The 15,418-nt window shown below is 47.5% G+C and overlaps 2 protein-coding genes across 2 annotated transcripts in view; one reads left to right on the top strand and one right to left on the bottom strand.

Moving 5' to 3' along the window:
* Positions 1-15,418, bottom strand: part of LOC138365516 (rap guanine nucleotide exchange factor 6-like) — a 261,295-nt gene that overhangs the window by 137,551 nt on the left and 108,326 nt on the right. The window lies entirely within an intron of this gene.
* On the top strand, positions 1,202-1,888 carry LOC138365647 (uncharacterized). The gene has a single exon (XM_069326131.1). It carries the CDS (start codon positions 1,202-1,204, stop codon positions 1,886-1,888), a length of 687 nt encoding a protein of 228 aa, XP_069182232.1.

The raw sequence follows: 15,418 nt of genomic DNA, 5'->3' as shown, positions 1-15,418 counted from the left end.
GACAGACAGAGACAGAGACAGAGACAGAGAGAACAGCATGAAGAGATGGGTAACGACAGAACTAGCTCCCCTGGACAGCGAGCACCATCCAGGAGATTACTCTTGCTCCAGTCATCATATACTTCGATAAAGGACAATAGGGAACTCTGCTTATCTGTGTGTGTCTCAGCAAGAGTGTGCGAGCGCTCTTCTTCAGAAGCACAAAGGGGGGTTTGCCACAAAGACTCCACCTTCCATTTTCCACAGAATTGTAAGGAGAAAGAGAAGAGGATCAGTCGCAGGAGGAAGAGAGGATGATAGTAGGAAAATGAGCATACGAACAAGAAAATGAAGAAAATGTCAATAAGGTCGACCTTATGTGACTACTCTCACTCTTCCAGCCTTTATGATCACTCCTGAAATACCCAGCCACTTGGGCTGGACGGTAGAGCGACGATCTCGCTTCATGCAGGTCGGCGTTCAATCCCCGACCGTCTACAAGTGATTGGGCACCATTCCTTTCCATCCCCGTCCCATCCCAAATCCTTATCGTGACCACTTCCATTCCTCCTCACACATTCTCGCTTCGTGTCCCTCTCATCAGCATCATCTCCCAGCCTCCCGCCCCCCTTAATCTGTCTCTCTCTCTCTCTCTCTCTCTCAGGACCATTTTGGAACGGTGTGCTGGAGGCCTCTGTGCGCTGGTCTGCCTGTCAACAAGTATAGCATTGGTCTTTGCTTACACTAGGAAAACATAATCTTTGTCAAGAATGAAGGCAGGCTTGGTGTGTGTGTGTGCTCAAGGGGGCTCAAGGGGGCTCAAGGGGGCTTAGGAAGCAAGAGGAGATGCAAACAAAAATGAAAATACCAGAAGAAAAACACCAGGAGGGGAAGGGAATTTTCAGGGGAAAAGCGTCAAGCCATTACGACTATATAACACTGGGAAGGGGTCAGGATATGGATTTGGGATGGGACGGGGGAAAGGAATGGTGCCCAACCACTTGTGGACGGTCGGGGATTGAACGCCGACCTGCATGAAGCGAGACCGTCGCTCTACCGTCCAGCCCAAGTAATACTTTACGCAAGAGTAAAACAATGATGGTTTCATCACTTGTTTTAAAGCTTCCAAGATCAAAATACTCTTCATAATGCTGAATACAATCTCCAGACTCCAAGCACAGCTTCGTGGCACTAGTCGCCAGCGTCAGCGCCGGGGAACAACATGTGCAATAGTGTGCAAGTGAACGGTGCCACATCAATAACTACTGGCACACAGTACACGAGTTTTTACCGCGACTTCGCAAAGGTCAGAGGCACAGAGACCCGGGTTGAGGGTGATGCTCCAGGCCCGCCCAGTAATGCAACACTTCGAACCCAACCCCTGCAACACCTCGCCCCAACACCTGCAACACCTCGCCTCAACCCCTGCAACACCTTGCCCCACCCAACCCCTGCAACACCTCGCCCCAACACCTGCAACACCTCGCCCCAACACCTGCAACACCTCGCCCCAACACCTGCAACACCTCGCCTCAACCCCTGCAACACCTTGCCCCACCCAACCCCTGCAACACCTCGCCCCAACACCTGCAACACCTCGCCTCAACCCCTCCAACACCTCGCCCCAACACCTGCAACACCTCGCCTCAACCCCTCCAACACCTCGCCCCAACCCCTGCAACACCTCGCCCCAACACCTCGCCTCCAACACCTCGCCCCAACACCTGCAACACCTCGCCTCAACCCCTCCAACACCTCGCCCCAACCCCTGCAACACCTCGCCCCAACACCTCGCCTCCAACACCTCGCCCCAACACCTGCAACACTTCGCCTCAACACCTGCAACACCTCGCCCCAACACCTGCAGCACCTCACCCCAAGACCACAGATAATGACATCTAAACACTAACAATAAGTGTTTACACAAGACGTATGACAAAGCGACAAAATAAAAACACATTAAATCTGCAAATTTAGTGTTGCAAGTAATCCCGTTCAGTAAATAATGTGGAAAGATTCGCAACAAAATTACAGTTTTATTTTCGCATTGCAATTGTTCGTCAAATAATTCATTGGAAGGGAGTGCGACGGTGCAATATACCAAAGCCTTCAGACTATGCTGAAGGTGTTCATATCATTCACTACAGCCCAGCACTTGCTGCAGGAACTTACCCAGGTGTTTTATTGAACAAGTCCACCTTTGTTCCGGCAATATTTCTCATGCTCGCTGGGAGGGTGTTGAACAACCGTGAACCTGTGATGTTCACACAGTGTTCTCTGATTGTGCCTATGGCACCCCTGCTCTTCTCAGGCTCTATTTGGCATTTCCAACCATATCGTTCACTCCAGTACGTTATTATTTCACAGTGCATATATGGGACCTGACCTTCCAGTATCTCCCATGAATATATTATATGATACTTCTCTCGTCTCCTGGCATATTTTCCCCAGCTATCAAACCTGGGAATTTTTTTTCCCCTCCATCCTCAAATCAGAAACAGCCCACCCCACACACAGCACGCTTAACCCTTCAGAAAATACTCCCGTACTTATACACGCAGCTCTAAACCGTTTTAGGTGCGGGGTGTATCAAGATGAGACTCGGAGTCCCAAACACCTGGTGAAAACTTGATGCCCGCTGAGGTCAACCTCGGGGCGAGGAAAGGTCACTCGTCCAGCAGTAAAGGGGATGGCTTCTCTCCCAGACCTCGCCCCCGACCAATGACATTATCCCACAATTGAAAACAATTCGACTGGGTAGGGAGTGGACAAGTGGTGGAGGCCGAGAACAAAGTGGAAGAGGAAGGTGGAGGCCGAGAACAAAGTGGAAGAGGAAGGTGGAGGCCGAGAACAAAGTGGAAGAGGAAAGTGGAGGCCGAGAACAAAGTGGAAGAGGAAGGTGGAGGCCGAGAACAAAGTGGAAGAGGAAGGTGGAGGCAGAGAACAAAGTGGAAGAGGAAAGTGGAGGCCGAGAACAAAGTGGAAGAGGAAGGTGGAGGCCGAGAACAAAGTGGAAGAGGAAGGTGGAGGCCGAGAACAAAGTGGAAGAGGAAAGTGGAGGCCGAGAACAAAGTGGAAGAGGAAGGTGGAGGCCGAGAACAAAGTGGAAGAGGAGGGTGGAGGCAGAGAACAAAGTGGAAGAGGAGGGTGGAGGCCGATAACAAGTTATATTGTCTGGGGTTTGGACACTATGCATAAAGAAGCTGTCCAAATCTTCCACTTTCATGTTGTATATTAAGGGTGATAAAAATGGTCTTATATCAATCTTTTAAGATTTCACTAATTTCCTTGTGAGTCCTGTGTATGAACCTTCAATTATAAGTACAAGTCAAATATGGGCAAAGGTTTTTGATTTTGATTTCATATATATATGCTAAAATATTTTGGATTTCCCTTTATCTCTTGTATGATTTGTAGATCACAGACACAGAGTGGAAAAGGACTCTATCACTGCCTGAAGTAGGTCCCATCCAAGCTCCTCCCCCCTGCTTGACTGGGGAAGACTGGCCACCTGGATTATACCTGGATGGGGTTCTCGGAGTTCTTCTACTCCCCAAGCCCGGCCCGAGGCCTGACGACTTGTGAGTTTGGTCCAACAGGCTGTTGCTTGGAACGGCCCGCAGGCCCACATACCCACCACCAAGAAGGATACATATATACATTTAACACAAAGAGATAGCTGACACCACAGTGTACCACGTACATCACTGGGGTGTCTAGGGACACGAGTTCGATCCCATTGCACAGCTTCAATATTTTCTCATACATCACTCTAACTTTCCTGCATTTGTCACTACCTTGCGGTTACCTTGCGATGATTTCGGGGTTCAACGTCCCCGCGGCCCGGACCTCGACCAGGCCACCTCGCTGCTCGACAGGTCAACCAGGCTGTTGGACGTGGCTGCTCGCAGCCTGACGAGCTATGTCTACTCTATGACTACTCTAATCTACTATGTTAGATTGTGTTAGTATGAGTAACTTGAATTTTAACAATAAACATACTTGAATAGTAGTATTCAAGTATGTTTATTGAGATAAAAAGATACGTCTTATAAGGTTAGACTAGCTTAGGCTACTTCTTTGGCTAGCTAATGGTACCCCTGTACCCAGGTATGGCACCTGCTGTACCCAGGTATGGCACCTGCTGTACCTCTATGGAAGGGAAGTCAAGCTCTTGGAGAGTAGATGTGTGGAAGGAAAATCAAGGCAGATGGAAAAGAGGGATGAATAAAGCGATAAAGGTTAGAAGGGAAGGGAGGAAGAAGGGGTAACAAAAAAGAAAAGAGGGAAGGAGAGGAGAGCGAGACAAAGACCAATCCTCCTTATTGATGACCTGCTAACTCAGGGCCCGTGGCTGGCCTTCTCAACCTTCCTCTTGAAGACAGTTCGAAGTCCGTTGAGAGGAGTAACATGGGGGTGGTGGTGTTGGGGGCCCCTTGGTGGATGCCAAGTGGTCCGAAACACTACATCGCAGGGCCCCCTGGAGCACCAGGGGGCCCAAGGGCACCAGCACCAGGGGGCCCAAGGGCACCAGCACCAGGGGGCCCAAGGGCACCAGCACCATGGGGCCCTCAGGCACCAGGATGTGATCCTAAGCGCACCACATCCATAAGGATGGTGGAGGACCACGACAACCATCCTAATATCTAGCTCTATACCAAACTGCCGCTAATCTGTACCGTCTCACCATACGACACTCCGTAATATCACAACAACCTGATGGATCTAAGATAAAATGTTGTGGCAATGGGTGGAAGGCACCAGCTGGTACCCACACTTAAATGTTTGCAAGATACCCGCCCACAATAGGGTGTAGAATCACCACCCGAGTGAGGGCGGGTACCATCTGAATGTGGGCGGGTATATCGTATATACTGCATTGTGGGTACCAACTGGTGCCTTCCAAATTCCAAGTTTAGTCGAATTTATCCTTGAGATACCTTGAGCCCATCATGGTTCATGCATGTGTGTGTGTGTGTGTGTGTGTGTGTGTGTGTGTGTGTGTGTGTGTGTGTCTGGGGGAGCCCAGAGACGAGAGTTAAATCCCACAATGCTGCCCTAATATGTTCTCATACCAAGGTTATAAATGTGAGATATGCGAGCATTAAGAGGTCCGACTTTAGGTAAGAGTAATTTGGTAGCCGCAGATGGAGAGGTAGAAGCTGGGGGTTATCTTGAGGTTATCTTGAGGTTACCTTAAGATGATTTCGGGGCTTAGCGTCCCCGCGACCCAGTCCTCGACCAGGCCTCCTTTTTTGTTACACATCCCCAGGAAACAGCCCGTAGCAGCTGTCTAACTCCCAGGTACCTATTTACTGCTAGGTATCTATTTTATCTCAGGACTACGAATCCTGAGCGCTGTCGACTCAGCCGTCAAGGAACCAGGTACTCCTTGGGTATAGGCTGGAGGCCGGTCATTGTATTGATACACCACAACCAGCGACATTATTACTACCTGTAACCAACATAAACTGGCTGGGGCGTCCAGGCACGCCAGTTCGATCCCATTGCATAGCTTCAATATATTTTGTTCACGGGTAATGCACGTTCTTGTGGTTACCTTGTGCACGGGTCCTCTGATTCTCACAGCACGCCGGTGCACGTGTACACGAGAACACCACAAAGGCGGGACCAAAGAGCCAGAGCTCAACCCCCGTAAGCACAACTAGGTGAGTACAGGTACGAGGCCGCTTGGGCGTGAAATATTCATGACAGTTATGGTGAAGCACTCAACACCCCGTTAGTGTGACTCGAGGAGCACTCAACACCCCGTTAGTGTGACTAGAGGAGCACTCAACACCCTGTTAGTGTAACTCGAGGAGCACTCAACACCCCGTTAGTGTAACTCGAACAGCACTCAACACCCCGTTAGTGTGACTCGAACAGCACTCAACACCCCATTAGTGTGACTCGAGGAGCACTCAACACCCCGTTAGTGTAACTCGAGGAGCACTCAACACCCCGTTAGTGTGACTCGAACAGCACTCAACACCCCATTAGTGTGACTCGAGGAGCACTCAACACCCCGTTAGTGTGACTCGAGGAGCACTCAACACCCCGTTAGTGTGACTCGATGAGCACTCAACACCCCGTTAGTGTGACTCGAGGAGCACTCAACACCCCGTTAGTGTGACTCGAGGAGCACTCAACACCCCGTTAGTATGACTCGAGGAGCACCCAGCACCCCGTTAGTATGACTCGAGGAGCACCCAGCACCCCGTTAGTATGACTCAAGGAACACCCAGCACCAAGTTAGTATGACTCGAGGAACACCCAGCACCCCGTTAGTATGGCTCGAGGAGCACCCAGCACCCCGTTAGTATGACTCGAGGAGCACCCAGCACCCCGTTAGTATGAGTCTAGGAGCACCCAGCACCCCGTTAGTATGACTCGAGGAGCACCCAGCACCCCGTTAGTATGACTCGAGGAACACCCAGCACCAAGTTAGTATGACTCGAGGAGCACCCAGCACCCCGTTAGTATGACTCGAGGAGCACCCAGCACCCCGTTAGTATGACTCGAGGAGCACCCAGCACCCCGGTAGTAAGCAGACTCACACATAAGCCTATAGCAATGTGCGAGCCATAAACCTATTGCAATGTGCAAATCTAAAAAAAAGTCCTATATCCCTACGCGGCAAATAAACCCTACCGGCCTACCCGGTAGGCCTAAAGCCCATGGCCTACCCTGGGACTGCGCGGACAGGCCCTTATACAACGACCGACCACTAAATACATACAACATACAACATACGGGAATACATACAACACTACCCCCCCCTCATACTAACCCTTTCCACCACCGCCCACGGGATGGGTATGGGGTGCATAATAAAAAAACAAAAATTGAAAGAATCAAATAAAGTTATAACCTCATCGCTTTTCCTTTGACGAGTAATAATAATATGAACATTTCATTCAAATTTATATTTCATTCAAAAAGATTTTTTTTTTATCTATAACATTAATAGCATAATTTGTGTGCAGTCAATACAGTCAAAATTGTGCATTATGCTTTATAAAAAAAATGAAAAATAAAACTACACTGATTACAAAAAGAAAACATATTTTTACGTTTATTAAACATGAGAGTTGATCTGGTGGTACTTCGTACAGAATGATAATTTACCTTTGACAGCCAGTGTCACCAGCCACACTGAGAGCCAGTGTCACCAGCCACACTGACAATCATTGTAATCACAGGTGACAAATGAATTAGGTGAATTATCCCTATTGGCAGGGCTAAACAAGAGCGCTCACCTGGCAACCACCTGTTGCCAGGTGCTCTTGACTACTATTTGTCAGCTGCCCTTGACCGTCAAGCCAGTTGCCAGGTGCCCTGGGACACGTGGCCGGCTCCTCATTGGAAGAAACTCACCTGGAGAGCTGGTGTGTATCTAATGAGAGACCTAGCTTACTACACCACGTGTTGTTAGTCAACAAAACCACGTGTTGTTAGTCAACAAAACCACGTGTTGTTAGTCAACAAAACCACGTGTTGTTAGTCAACAAAACCACGTGTTGTTAGTCAACAAAACCACGTGTTGTTAGTCAACAAAACCACGTGTTGTTAGTCAACAAAACCACGTGTTGTTAGTCAACAACACCACGTGTTGTTATAGTCAACATCATCACCATCATGTGAACCTTCTAAGATTTTTTAGCCTGAGCCAATAATTTATTTGGTCTATCGTGTGTATGCGTGCCGTATAGGTTCTCTGTATTCTCTGTATTTCAAATATTCCTCCTGCTTTGAAGGGGGAGGGGGGGGCGGGAGTGTCTAGCAATATTCAAGCGATCTAAGTATGAAGAGCCTTGTAATGGGATCCCTTTACATGGGATAATTTACATTCCTTTACATGGGATGGGATAATGGGATTATCCCATCCTATCATTTTCCTGGTCGACGCTAAGGATATGTTCACTAAACGTTGTCATCTGCTGTCATTAATCCCATCACCTCTGCATGACTATCTTCTATGTGGCGATTTTAGTGTGTTTTGTACTCTGTATTTCGTTTAAGTTCTTAGTTTTTACCTAATCCAAGTATCTGGATTTTATAACTGTTAAATATTATGTTATTTTATGTAGCCTAATGTAAGATTTGATTGATATCAGCTTGTGGTTTCTCAACGTCTTCTTCCGAACAAATCTACAAGGGCCGTGACGAGGATTCGAACCTACGTCCAAGATCATCCCTCCTCCGAGTTCGAGTTCCGAGTTCTTCCGAAGTGAGTTTCATGCTTATTATCTTGTATCGTCTGCAAAGGATGACACAAAGGTGTGACTTGTAATTTTGTCTATGATATGAGAATGAGAAAAAGCAGTACTCACCTAGTTGTGCTTGCGGAGGGGGTTGAGCTTTGGCTCTTTGGTCCCGTCAAAGTGGTGCAAAGACTGTGTCCTGGGGCTTTTCACTGTTTGGACTTGATTTTGTTTAACTCACTGTTACTCTTTGCATTCTGTTCGACAGGAAATTTATTATCCATCGCCCTACTTTGCCTGCTTGATACCTGCTTGATGGGGTTTTGGGAGTTCTTCTACTCCCCAAGCCCGGCACATGACCAGGCTTGACGTGTGAGAGCTTGATCCAACAGACTGTTGCTTGGAGCGGCCCGCAGGCCCACATACCCACCACAGCCCGGTTGGTCCGGCACTCCTTGGAAGAATAAATCTAGTTTCCTCTTGAAAATGTCCACGGTTGTTCCTGTAATATTTCTTATGCTCGCTGGGAGGACGTTGAACAACCGTGGACCTCTGATGTTCATACAGTGTTCTCTGATTGTGCCTATGGCACCCCTGCTCTTCACTGGTTCTATTCTGCATTTTCTTCTCCTATTCCTATTCCTCCTTCTCCTGCATTTTCTTCTCCTGTTCTTCGCCTGTTATTCCAAATGTTCTCATTTTGTCGTCTATCACTCTATGGTCACATTTAGCAAATGCTTTTCTTCTAATGATATAGTGAAATCGTCATAGTCGTTATGTAACTGCGAAAGACCGGATCTTCCCGCTCTAAATCCATGTCGACCTGGGTTGAGAAGTTATTTGTTTCTAATAGAACTAGATATTTGACCCTTAATCACTAAACAAAATTATAATTATGTGTCATGTTAATACAACTATTTTTTTAGACAATGCTTTGCTACCTCCTGTGTGTAGTGGAGCTATATCTACGGATTTGAGTGCTTCTAACATCTTAACTAGCTTGTTAGACACGGCTGTTTGTTGAGAGAGAGAGAGAGAGAGAATAAGAGAGAGAATGAGAGAGAGAGAGAGAGAGAGAGAGAGAGAGAGAGAGAGAGAGAGAGAGAGAGAGAGAGAGAGAGAGAGAGAGAGAGAGAGAGAGAGAGAGAGAGAGAGAGAATGAGAGAGAGAGAGAGAGAGAGAGAGAGAGAGAGAGAGAGAGAGAGAGAGAGAGAGAGAGAGAGAGAGAGAGAGAGAGAGAGAGAGAGAGAGAGAGAGAGAGAGAGAGAGAGAGAGAGAGAGAGAGAGAGAGAGAGAGAGAGAGAGAGAGAGAGAGAGAGAGAGAGAGAGAGAGAGAGAGAGAGAGAGAATACCTCCACTAATACACATCTAATAAGGAGGTTGCGCATCTTGACGGTGGAGAGGCTATGCTCCAGGTATGCTCCAGGCATGCTCCAGGCATGCTCCAGGAGAGGACAGGAGTCACAGTCTTAGCTGAGTGCGCAGTGGGGCGGTACACACACTGTCCCCTCCATCACAGCTCTCTCTCTCTCTGTACACCTTTAAGTTATTATTGATTACCAGGATAGACACCTTACACGGTCACTTCTCCCTCTCACGGCTGTGAACTGTGTCTCTGTGTCTCAGAGTCTGTCGCAGATCTTTCTTTGTCTATGGGTCTCTCTCTCTCTCTCCAGCTCCTCCCTTCATCCGCCCCTCCACCACAAATACTTCTAGCACAGATACTCTTCATTTTTCTTTACTTCATAAGGACGTTGAAAAATTTACTCAACAAGTTTATATTACACTTTTATTTTTGACGCTGAGAGATCCGTTTCGGTGATCATGTCAACATTTTCAACGGCACACAGTACCTGTGGATATAATTTGGTTGGGCCACCTGAATATATGACATAGTACTGGCAGTTAGACGAGGCGAGGCACAAAGAGTTAGTTTAGTTCATTTATTATGCACCCCATACCCATCTTGTGGGCGGTAGTGGAAAGTGTTACAGAGGCACATAATGGGCTCAGGGACTGAACTCCACAATTCATGTAGCTAAGCAAGTTACAATCTTGATGAGCTAGTTATAAAATTCAGTGTAATTCGTCACATTATCAATGGGATCGAGACCGACCACAAGCACAGTTTATACATTTACAAGACAAACTCAGCCAAGCGCCGACAGGTGGCGTTCCCGAGTTCTGTCTCCTGAACTGGGGTTATCCCAGGGTTTGTGTGTCCTGGGACAGACACCTGGGACAGACACCAGGAAACCCAGCACTTGACTGCCCGCTGCCAAGCCGGCAGGATGTACACAAAGGCGAGGCCTCAGTACAAGTTATGTACAACCCTGTAAGTGATCAGCCAATATATACAACAACCAACAAAGAAAATAGTCACCCATCTATCAGTCCACAATGAAACACAAGGGGGGATAATATCTGAACATTTTCTATGTCAACGAAGATGATTAAGATTTAGTACAAGACAAACAGCCAACTTACTGACAATAACTTCACGATGAAGAGACATGCTGAGGTGGCACTGGCTGGTGGCAGGTGGCACTGGTTGGTGAGGTGACAGGTGGCACTGGTTGGTGAGGTGACAGGTGGCACTGGTTGGTGAGGTGACAGATGGCACTGGCTGGTGAGGTGACAGGTGGCACTGGTTGGTGAGGTGACAGGTGGCACTGATTGGTGAGGTGACAGGTGGCACTGGTTGGTGAGGTGACAGGTGGCACTGGTTGGTGAGGTGACAGATGGCACTGGCTGGTGAGGTGACAGGTGGCACTGGTTGGTGAGGTGACAGGTGGCACTGGTTGGTGAGGTGACAGGTGGCACTGGTTGGTGAGGTGACAGGTGGCACTGGTTGGTGAGGTGACAGATGGCACTGGTTGGTGAGGTGACAGATGGCACTGGTTGGTGAGGTGACAGGTGGCACTGGTTGGTGAGGTGACAGATGACACTGGTTGGTGAGGTGACAGATGGCACTGGTTGGTGAGGTGACAGGTGGCACTGGTTGGTGAGGTGACAGGTGGCACTGGTTGGTGAGGTGACAGATGACACTGGTTGGTGAGGTGACAGATGGCACTGGTTGGTGAGGTGACAGGTGGCACTGGTTGGTGAGGTGACAGATGGCACTGGTTGGTGAGGTGACAGGTGGCACTGGTTAAGGTCCATTGCATAAAAACTTCTTGTATCAAGAATGCTGTGCCACACCTGTGATACTCTGGCCCATGCAATTCTCACCCCACGGCCAGTCTCTCCTTCACTCCCACTACCACCAGGATTTAAGAAGGAGTTTCCCGTCTTGATTCTTCGTCAAGCTGTGAGGAATTTTAATTATCAGGGTAAACCGCCAAGCCATTACGACTATATAAGCTGTGAAGAAGATAAGATAAGAGGAAGATAACTTCCGTTTTGATATATGAACTGTCGCGGCCACAATCATTCCCGGCTTGTGTCCCGGACACAATAACAACCCATCCAGGAGTGGAATTGACGGGTAATATAACAGGATTGTTTCAAGTATAGGTTAGTCATATGAACAAGTTTCAGTTAACATAAACAGAAGCTACTTCATATGGGTCAAGAAGTTCTTATCCAGCTGGATATATTCTTATGCCCTTATGGCGAAGGATCTGAATAACCACACAACAAATGTCCTTGTTACAAGATATCTTACAGCTTCTTTCTTGGGGGGAAACGGCCGCAATGACAGTTGTATCTCTTGAGATAACTGCCACTGATGAACATCTTGAGGGTTCTCCAGTCTTGTGACCCGGGGAAGACTCCTTTCACAACACAACGATAAAACTAAACTACTATCCTCCCAGACTACCGGTGCTGGGAAGTACCTCTCTCTCTCCGTCTGAGCCAATCCTGGATACGGTGGTGGCTTCTATCCGATAGCCTGGAGCCCCTTCTACTTGATATTCTATCCAATGGAACGTGATCACGTGATATATCGCCTCGGATAGGCTAAGATGACCAAGTGGCTGAACCATCAAGGCATCCACAAATTTCCTGCATCGTTCCATTTCTTAGCACAGCCAAGCAAAATCATTAAATAAACATAAGACATCTTAAAAAAACACATTAAATACTAACATTATATATTAAATTCTAAGCTTATGCCATGCTATAAGTTCCGAGGCATGCCCAGGTGACATCCAGGTAGGCCTAAGTGGACCTAAATACCAAGCCACAATAGGGTACGCAACCCTACACCAAAAGCTACTTACGCCACCGTGCCCATACCCACCTTGCTACCCATAAACACAGGTGGCACTGACGTCACTAGGCCATGTATACGCCCACAGGTGTATACATGCCTAGTGGCGTGGCGGCGACAGTCACTTGTTTTGAAGAGAAACTCATTCAATAAAATCCACAAAACAATTAACATGCTACTGAAGATATTAACAACACGTGTGTGTGTGTGTGTGTTCACGTTCCATCTAGTGCAAAAGGTGCTCATAAAAAGTGGTCACATGTGTATCATTAATCCCATATATGCCAGGTTGTAAATTAAGCAGGTGTGAGGGGTATCTAAAGGCAGGTGTGTGACTCACACAAGTGGTAGGCGACCACTGTGGGAAGGTGACCACTTAAGGGTAGGCGCGTCACTGTGTAGGTGACCATCCACCTGCTTCAAGCAAGCACGTGTATCAGCATTGAGTTATGTGCAGGTGCGTCCCCCCACCCCCCTATCCACCCCTAGGTGGATAGGGGTGGGGGGTGGGGGACGGGTACAGGAGGACAGAGGTACAGATGGGTGAGGGACACAGGTGGATGTGAGAGGTGCAGATGGCTGAGGACCAAAGGTGGATGTAGGGGAGGGGGTTGATACAGATGATTGAGGAGTACAGGTTAATAAGGGTAGATGAGGGGGTACAGGTGGATGAGAAAGTACAGGTGGGCAAGGGGGGGGGGGTAGGGGTACATATGAAAGTCAGGTGTGCAGGTGGGCGAGGCAGGGAAGGAGGGACACCAGCACACAGAGGCAGCACAGATCACCCGTGACCAAGTGGTATAGATTAGTTACAAGTCCTACCAGAGGGGACCCACTACAGGTGTTGTGGTAGACCCACTACAGCTGTTGTGGTGGACCCACCACAGCTGTTGTGGTGGACCCACCACAGCTGTTGTGGTAGACCCACTACAGCTGTTGTGGTGGACCCACTACAGCTGTTGTGGTAGACCCACTACAGCTGTTGTGGTAGACCCACTACAGCTGTTGTGATAGAGCTCCCACCTCCACGGCCCTTCCATATCCTCCCAACAAACACAACAAATATGGCCACAGCAAACAAAATTGTTTACTGTTTAGTTCGATTGTTTATTGTTTAGTTCAATCCCCGCCTCCACCGGGGATCGAACCCGGAACCTCAGGATTATGAATTCCGAGCGCTGTCCACTCAGCCGTCAGGCCCACTAATGTGTGTATATATCTGACGTCAGTGTTGCAGAGTTACAGCCCTGTGTCGTGGACAGTATTCCCGTCATGTGTCGTAGGACACATGCTGTGACTCCGACAAGAGTCCTTCAGGGGTCACGACCCCAGTGTCCCCAGCTCCCCCCCCCCCTCCTCGTATGACCAAGCAGGCTCTTCGTGCCTACGCTAACATCACCACCCAGTGGATACACAACTGCTGCCTATTGCGTTTAGTCAGTCCCAACCTGTGGTCCAATATACGCAGCCACCACACCGTTGTTTTCCTTACGGGTTATTCATGCCCATGCCACCTTTTGGGTGACTTCATCATCAATCTTCATCTTTAGGAATAGATAGGAATAGGAACTAGACTGTTTTCTAAAAGAAGTTCCGGACCAACCGGGCTGTGGTGGGTATGTGGGCCTGCGGGCCGCTCCAAGCAACAGCCTGGTAGACCAAACTCCCACACGTCAAGCCTGGCCTCGGGCCGGGCTTGGGGAGTAGAAGAACTCCCAGAACCCCATCAACCAGATAAGCAGGTATAATGCAATTGGTTCAAGTCAACGATTTACAAATATCTTAAGATATCTGCTGAGTATTAAACACAAAACAATGCACAAGGAATGGTTGGAGGCAGGAAGGTCTACCAGGTGTCCTATGTAAGCAGCTTATTATACAAATAACATTAAATATTAGCGAGCAATACAAATGCCCCTCCTCACACTCTCCTACACACATCTCTCACCCCTCATACCTCATACACACTCTTAACTACTCCAAAGAGCTCGGAAATAAAAACACAGTTAAGCTCTGTTTAGAATACTGAATATAAGTCCTTGAATACTGCCCCTGGAAGTGCTTCAAACTGAAAGGGAGTGTCGTCTTCCAAGCATATATATATATATATATATATATATATATATATATATATATATATATATATATATATATATATATATATATATATATGTGTGTGTGTGTGTATGTGTGTGTGTGTATGTGTGTGTGTGTATGTGTGTGTGTGTATGTGTGTGTGTGTATGTGTGTGTGTGTGTATGTGTGTGTGTGTGTGTATGTGTGTGTATGTGTGTGTATGTGTGTGTATGTGTGTGTGTATGTGTGTGTGTGTATGTGTGTGTGTGTGTGTGTGTGTGTGTGTGTGTGTGTGTGTGTGTGTGTGTGTGTGTGTGTGTGTGTGTGTGTGTGTGTGTGTTGTTAAATATGACCGAAAAAGTAAGATTAATAGTTCTAACACGAATTTTCTCAATATTTATTATGTTTCTGTTCACTGTTGATAGTAACTGAAAAATCAATTCTCCAAAATTCATTTTTATTTCTAGTCTGACGCGACGCCAGAACGCGTTTCGTAATAACTTATTACATTTTCAAAGACTTTAGTTTACACACACAGCTATAACCGGTAAACACGCAAATCCGTCCACACTTATATTCGCATTTGGGTGAGGTGATATGGTACAACAGTTTTGGGTGAGGTGAACAAACTTGTGACAAACACAAGACAAAACACGAAACTATGGGTATTAATTGGATATAAGAACCTAAGAAAGGAAGTAACTACAGAGGGCCTATTGGCCCATACTTCCTCTTGATGCTTCTATATTGGAGCGGAGTCTTGAAGTGGGTAGAATATAGTTGTGCATTAATTGGCTGTTGATTGCTGGTGTTGACGTTTTGATGTGTAGTGCCTCGCTGATGTCGAGCCTCCTGCTATCGCTGTATCTATTGATGATTATATTTGTTGTTTGTTAAGATTTCGCTGGTGATGGTCTGGAGAGGAGATTATATGTTCCTTTAT

This window comes from Procambarus clarkii, chromosome 17 (assembly GCF_040958095.1).
Source record: "Procambarus clarkii isolate CNS0578487 chromosome 17, FALCON_Pclarkii_2.0, whole genome shotgun sequence".
NCBI classification, from domain to species: domain Eukaryota; kingdom Metazoa; phylum Arthropoda; class Malacostraca; order Decapoda; family Cambaridae; genus Procambarus; species Procambarus clarkii.
Note: the sequence above shows the minus strand (reverse complement) of the source record. Positions and strands in the feature narration are given on the sequence as shown.

Bases quoted from the DNA above. Each gene is read 5' to 3' on its own strand.
- LOC138365647 (XM_069326131.1), top strand. From the start codon at position 1,202: ATGTGCAATAGTGTGCAAGTGAACGGTGCCACATCAATAACTACTGGC.